General features: G+C 46.8%; 2 protein-coding genes across 2 annotated transcripts, besides 10 other annotated features; one reads left to right on the top strand and one right to left on the bottom strand.

Moving 5' to 3' along the window:
* Positions 1-991: part of a mobile genetic element that runs on past the window's edge.
* Positions 992-1,597: a mobile genetic element.
* Positions 1,593-2,272: a mobile genetic element.
* Positions 1,726-1,762: a tandem repeat.
* Positions 1,783-1,806: a tandem repeat.
* Positions 2,039-2,073: a tandem repeat.
* A 5-nt stretch (positions 2,273-2,277) lies between the features above and the next one.
* Positions 2,278-2,576: a dispersed repeat.
* Positions 2,464-2,493: a tandem repeat.
* Positions 2,576-2,613: a dispersed repeat.
* A 285-nt stretch (positions 2,614-2,898) lies between these two features.
* EKO05_0009836 (Stearoyl-CoA 9-desaturase) lies at positions 2,899-4,302 on the top strand (the record flags this gene model as incomplete). Its single annotated transcript, XM_038942558.1, has 2 exons — positions 2,899-3,798; positions 3,856-4,302. The coding sequence occupies 2 exons, from the start codon at positions 2,899-2,901 to the stop codon at positions 4,300-4,302; spliced, it is 1,347 nt and encodes a 448-aa protein (XP_038795207.1).
* A 219-nt stretch (positions 4,303-4,521) lies between these two features.
* Positions 4,522-4,582: a tandem repeat.
* A 141-nt stretch (positions 4,583-4,723) lies between these two features.
* EKO05_0009835 (Ubiquitinyl hydrolase 1) lies at positions 4,724-6,532 on the bottom strand (the record flags this gene model as incomplete). The annotated part of the gene is made up of 6 exons (XM_038942730.1): positions 4,724-5,083; positions 5,139-5,558; positions 5,614-5,945; positions 6,000-6,089; positions 6,140-6,367; positions 6,418-6,532. 6 exons carry the CDS (start codon positions 6,530-6,532, stop codon positions 4,724-4,726), a joined length of 1,545 nt encoding a protein of 514 aa, XP_038795206.1.
* Positions 6,533-6,606: the final 74 nt, after the last annotated feature.

Below are 6,606 nucleotides of genomic sequence, written 5' to 3'. Positions count from 1 at the left end.
GTAATAATCTTTACTTTCTTATAGTATTATTAGAAGTTAAGGGAGTTATAGCTCTTATAGCTATTAATAAGGAGTAGCTAGTACACTTCTTAGGTGCGCGTCTTTATATAGGCATTAAAGTGCTTTAACTAGTCTAGACTAAGCTTATTAGTAGTCTATCTGTTCTTAGAGACTCTAATAACCTAGTTATAGGGCAGATTGTCCTCTTTATACTAGGTAGAGAGGTAGTTACAGCCTTTAAAGATAATAAAGGGTAGAATAGCCTACTCTATGCTATTAATGCCCTATATAACTATTATCTACTCTTAATTACCCTACTACACTGCCTTTAGCTGTTCTTAACACTCTAAGCCTATAATAACTGCTTCTGTTAATATCTAGCCTATTATAAAGCCTATCTTATTAAAGTTATACGTGTTATTATTCTAGATACTATACTTAGCTTTAACATTTGCTATAAGCCTAAACTAGCCCCTAATAATCTCTAGATCCCTATAGAGGGCTCTCTTATAGTTGTACTTACAATTAAACCTTACTTTAAGGTTAGAGTAGCGCTTAATAAACATGTTAGGCTAGTTTATGCTAATATAGCCTATATTACGCTTAGTACGCAAAGAATTAGCTATATTAGCTATAGCAGCCAGCTAAGAGGTAAATCCTTATGCATCTAGCTTAAGGATATACTTAGTAATTACGTCCTCTTTAGTCTAGTCTATAATCTGTTAAACTAGCGTATAATTAGCTTATATAGGTTGTTCTGTTTATTAAGTATATAGTATACTATAAGGTGTGTTATATATAGCTACAGCGTATTATAGGGTAAGTATTACGTCTTATTTAATTACCTAGAGCACAAGCTGTATTATAGCTTCTCTTAAGGGCGTAGATTAATGTTGTTGTTAAGGTATTACGTAGTAAGGTAGAGGTTTAGTGTAGTCTTAGCAGAGTAATCTACTTACCTGTTTAATCCGCTTACTAATAGAGTACGTTAACAGTTATATCTATATTAATATTACTAGATATAGAGTTACTAGGGGTAGCATAGGATCTAATAGTACTTATCTTAGGGGTGTTTAAAATATTAAAGTTATACTTTAGTTAAAGACTATAAGCACTAATTCTATTAGTTCTTAGGGATAAGTACTAGTAGATTAGTTAGGGTTATTAACTAAGTAAAGCTTATAAAGATAGGGTGTACTAAATCGTATAGAGTAGACTATCTAGTTTAAGTATAGGTTAAGATTCTAAAGATAAACTTAATTAATAAGGTTAAACACAAACTATAAGGGTTATGTTCCTACTAACTATATACTTTAATAATAGTAGTAGTAATATAGACTAATTATTATTAAGAATTCTCTAATTACACTAATTACTAATTACACTAATTTTTAATTGTATTAATTATAAATTGTACTAATTATTAATTGTACTAATTATGCTAAGCCTAATTATATTACGTAATCCTTAGCCCCTTACTAAGTGCTAACGCTGTTATGTTTGCTTATGCTAAATAAAAATTTTATACCCTATACACTATAATTAGCTTACATCCTTTCTATATTCTGTAGATTATAATAATTACTAAAGGGGTGTTAGTAATAAGAGTATAGATAGAGGTCTAGAGGTAGGTATAGGCTAGTATATCTCTCCTAGAGGTATTAGGGAGCTTAGAGAGCTTATTTCTATTATCTCTATATTTAGAGGGCGCTCTCTATTATATAGTAGTTCTAATTCTATAGTTCTAGGGTTCTAGTCCTAGGTAGGGATTCCTTCTCTTTTATAAAGAAATAATAAATAACTAAAAGAGAGCTTATTTTTGCACAGGCAGAGGTACCTAGTCTCTGTCTGCTTTTTAGGGCTAAAAAACAAGGAAAAAGGCAGTCTTAGCTTTACTAATCTTGCCTTTATTCTATTCTTCCTAGCCTAACTAGTAGACCTCTAGGAGTAAAAAAAAGGGGTTAAAAGCAGAAAGCTAAGGAAAGGCTTATTGCTATCTAGTAGAGATAGGTTATTTTATTAGTTTTTGCGTTCTTTTAGATAAGATCCTTTAAGATAAGATAAGATAAGATAGTTTATTATAGAGGTAGTCTATACTCTACTAATCTAAATTTTTTTATAATAGAATAGGTTAGATAACTAGGCAGTATGCAGCAACTAGACGCCTAAAGGCTCTAGAAAGCTGAGGATAGTATATCTTAGCTAGGTTAAGATAGATTCTAATGTTTTTTTAGTATATAGGGCCCTATATCTAAATTTTGCTTTATTGTGTTAACTCTAAAAGAAAGCTAATTTCTTTTAGCTATTAGGACTGCTATTATATAAGGCGGACTTTACAAGCCTAAAAGTAGCAATCTAGTAAACTAATAGATTTAAAGGAAGAGTAAATAGAATAGCAGACTGTAAGCTATAAGAGGGCAGAGAGAGAAACCTACCTATAGTAGTAAGGCTTATACTCTCTATAAGTAAAAGTAAAGGCAAGTAAAGGAAAGTTCTACTAAGGTTGATAGAATCTACTAGTAAGTTGTGACACATACTAGTAGGTTACCATCTTACCTTAGCAGAAGTCCTAACACGAACACTAGGGGTGGCCGAACACTAGGGGCCGATCTTAGTACACCCTAAAGGGCCAGTTGTGGGGCCTCAATCTGGACGGATCTCACTCCACCACTGCATGATCAACGAATTCAAGTCGGGGATCGCGTACTAGACAATCAACACTGATGGGACACAGACGTGTGTATAGCCTTGTGACCGACATGACATCCACGTTTCGTGGAGGGACGGCATCTGACGAGCCCGACTTTCCACGAAGGCTGGTACATATAGGAGACCGCTGACCAGTTGAATTCTCGCTACTATCTTGTCTTTGCCTCTCTTTCGAGCTATTCTTCTTCCATGGCTGAACCTGCTCCTAGACCAAGCTTGTTCACCCCAGCAAGCACACTTGCAGCTACATCTGCTCAGAAGGCGACACATATTCAATACCAGGATGTAACGTTCCGCAACTGGTACAAGAAGATCAACTGGCTCAATACGACCCTCGTCGTCCTCATCCCTATCTACGGCCTCTATCTCGCCAAGCACACGCCCCTCCGCGGCGCAACACTCGTCTGGAGCATCATCTACTACGTCTGCACTGGCTTTGGTATCACAGGAGGCTATCACCGTCTGTGGTCGCACCGCTGCTACTCTGCACGTCTCCCTCTCCGTCTCTTCCTCGCCTTCGTCGGCGCTGGCGCTATCCAGGGCAGCATCCGGTGGTGGAGCGCGAACCACCGTGCCCACCACCGCTGGACCGACACTATGAAAGATCCCTATTCCGTCATGCGCGGCCTCATCTTCAGCCACATTGGGTGGATGGTGCTGAACAACGACCCCAAAGTCAAAGGACGCACCGACGTCTCAGATTTAGACTCGGACTGGGTCGTGGTCTGGCAGCACAAGCACTACGGCAAATGCCTCCTCTTCACAGCATGGGTGTTTCCCTGCCTCGTTGCCGGCCTGGGATGGGGAGACTGGTGGGGCGGGCTTGTATACGCAGGCATCGTGCGCGCATGCTTTGTCCAGCAAGCGACCTTCTGTGTCAACAGCCTCGCACACTGGATCGGCGAGCAGCCCTTCGACGACCGCCGCTCGCCGCGCGATCACGTCCTCACCGCGCTCGTCACCATGGGCGAAGGCTACCACAACTTCCACCACGAGTTCCCGAGCGACTACCGCAACGCCATCATCTGGTACCAGTGGGACCCGACAAAGTGGCTCATCTTCGCCTTCTCCCAGCTCCGCATCCCGCTTGTCGCCACCCCCTTGGCCTACGACCTCAAGACGTTCCGCGCGAACTAAATCGACAAGGGCAGGCTGCAGCAGCAGCAGAAGGCGCTGGACCGCAAGCGCGCGACCCTCGACTGGGGCGCTCCGCTCGCCCAGCTCCCTGTCGTCGCCTGGGACGAGTTCAAGACGCGGTGTGCGCAGGGCGCCAGTCTGGTCGCTGTAGCCGGCGTGATCCACGATGTGCAGAGCTTCATCGCCGATCATCCCGGTGGCAAGGCGCTGGTGGCGAGCGCGGTTGGCAGAGACGCGACGGCGCTGTTCAACGGCGGCGTGTACGAGCACAGCAACGCGGCGCACAATTTGCTCTCGACTATGCGCGTCGGGATCCTCCGGGGCGGGCAGGAGGTGGAGGTGTGGAAGAGCGGTAGGAGTCGATTGGAGAAGGACAGCAAGGGGTTTGTGGTTGTGAGGGCTGGTGAACAGATGACTAGGGTTGGGGAGCCAGTTGCGGCTGCTTTGGCTGCGTAGTCTGTAGATGAATTCGAGGCGTTTGATTTTGTGGAAGAATTCTGCTACTGGCTTTGTGGATGTGTAGGAGAGGCATTGTGTGATGAGGCTGGCACTTACAGTCACCAGACGACACCGTCAAATCAGATGCTGAGCACGTCAAGTTTGTACAGACTCGAGCGACTTTCGACCAACATCAAACACCATGCTCCTCTGCCAACGCGACAGAAAGGGTATGTCCGAATCGAATGCGAATGCCAATGCGAATGCGAATGTGAATGTGAATGTGAATGCGAATGCGCAAACCCAACGCCCATGATGCAGAACCCCGCGACAATTTAGAACAACAGCGAGACAGACATTCTTCGCGACCTCTACAACATACGCCTGTACAGCAACGCATGGAATCGCATAACCGAACCACTTTCAAGACTCCGCGCGCTCAAACGTCCAGGGAACTGACCATGTATGTCACGATATACGCCTCGGCATTCAGCACCTCTGCTTCATCCGCGAGCACGACCTTGCTGTCATCAAACGCAAACCAGTCGTTTCCTTCTCTCGAATAGCTGACGTAGTGCCCAGAGTCGATCTTGCCTTTGTGTACTATGACCGAGGACAGCTCGTACGTGAGGCTGTTTGCGGGCGTGTTCACGTTGTAGTTTGTGTTTGGCGAGCCGGATGCTTTGGCGGCTTTGGTGTGCTCTTTTTGCAGCGTCGTGTACGGGTACAAATCCAGCTTCATGGGGATGTTGACTTTGGTTTCGATTTTGGAGGATTGCGCTTTGGAGTGCTCGAACCGCTGGGAGGTGGAGATGTTAGGAGGGGGCGTGCTAGTGTGCGTGAGGAACACGTACCTTGAGATGTATCGACAGGACCGGAGGCAGTCGCTTGATGCTCAGCTGCTTGATGGCGTTCTGTGGGCTGTCGCAGTTTCTGCACGTGTACTGAGCGGATTCCAGCTTCTCCCTAGCCGTGAAGCGCTCGAGACAATCTCGGAGATCTAGCCTCGAATCTTCACCATCTTTGGCGTTGAGCTTGCGCCTTTTGCCCTGGTTCCGTATGTCTAAACTAAGATCCATGTATGGGTCGAGTGCGGTCGTGGTGTTGTGGCATTTGTCGCATGTGACGGTACTCGAGAGCTTTCCGTAGAACGTTCGATGCACGACACACTTGCAATCTTCCGAGTCCGCCGTACCACCGTTGGTCAGATGTAGCGTGTTCAGGAAGAATTGCATGTACTCGTGCGCATCCTGCTGCTGGTAGCCAGCGAGCGCCTGGGGACACGGGTTAGTAGAGCACCATTCTGAGACGCCTGAAATTCGAGCCTACCTCTCCTGCTAGCCAGCTGCCCATAAGCATGCTGACGGCACCGTATCCCTCCGTTTTCTCAGCAGAGTGGAACTCGACAATCATCTCATCCAGCGCACAGCTCACGCACGACTCCCTCTCACAATCGGTCGTCTTGTGCCCTTCGGAGAGAAAGAAGTTCCGTATGAAGGGGTTGTGCACGATGGTCTGTAATATGACGCTCATGAAGCACGTCTGCCCCATATTGTAGAGCCCGCGCAGGCCAGTCGCTCGGCAGGGGAGGAAGGTAGAGTTGGTAACAATGAGCTTGTCGTCGTCGGTTGTCAGAGCGTCGTCGTATTTTCGCTTCTTCCCTGCATCCTGTCAGTGGCATGGTCGTGGTAGGCAGGCCAAGTGCGCGTGCTGACCTTTCAGTAGCCTTCGCATCTCCAGCTCAGGATCGTAGATGAAGTCCTGGCAATTCCCACAGTATACGTTTCCGTCTCGAGACTCGACCGCTATGCACTGTCAGCCTGAGCGCTCAAGTGCGTACCCTTGCATGACCCACAGAAGCAGTGGCTCTTGGTGTCGAAGTGCTGGTCGCGTTGTTCCTCGGTCAGGATGTTGGGACACTGCAGGCACAGGTAGAGCGGACGGAGGGACACGACGGGCTGGCTGTTCGAGTCGACGTAGGTCTGCGCTATTACGCTCGGTTTCTCGTGAATGAGCTGGAGGATCGATCGGTAGTGCTGGAGGGTCTGCTTGCGCGCATTCTCGAACATCTCGCCCATGTGTTCTGCACGCCGTGATCAGCCGGAGCGCCTCCTAGGCTCGAGAACCACGTACCACAGCCGTACACGATATGCGCCATCTGACTGCTCGGCACAATGTTGCCCTTTGCATTCTTGACCACCTTGGCCGAGGCCAGCGAGGCCGCCTTGGAGCCCGCCGCTGCGTCCATGGTGCTGGGGGTTGGTGTGAGTATGCGCCGGGAAGCTCGTTCACATTGCGGACTTCATGCGCGCGGCGTGGCTA

This window comes from Ascochyta rabiei, chromosome 17 (assembly GCF_004011695.2).
Source record: "Ascochyta rabiei chromosome 17, complete sequence".
Lineage (NCBI taxonomy): Eukaryota > Fungi > Ascomycota > Dothideomycetes > Pleosporales > Didymellaceae > Ascochyta > Ascochyta rabiei.
Note: the sequence above shows the minus strand (reverse complement) of the source record. Positions and strands in the feature narration are given on the sequence as shown.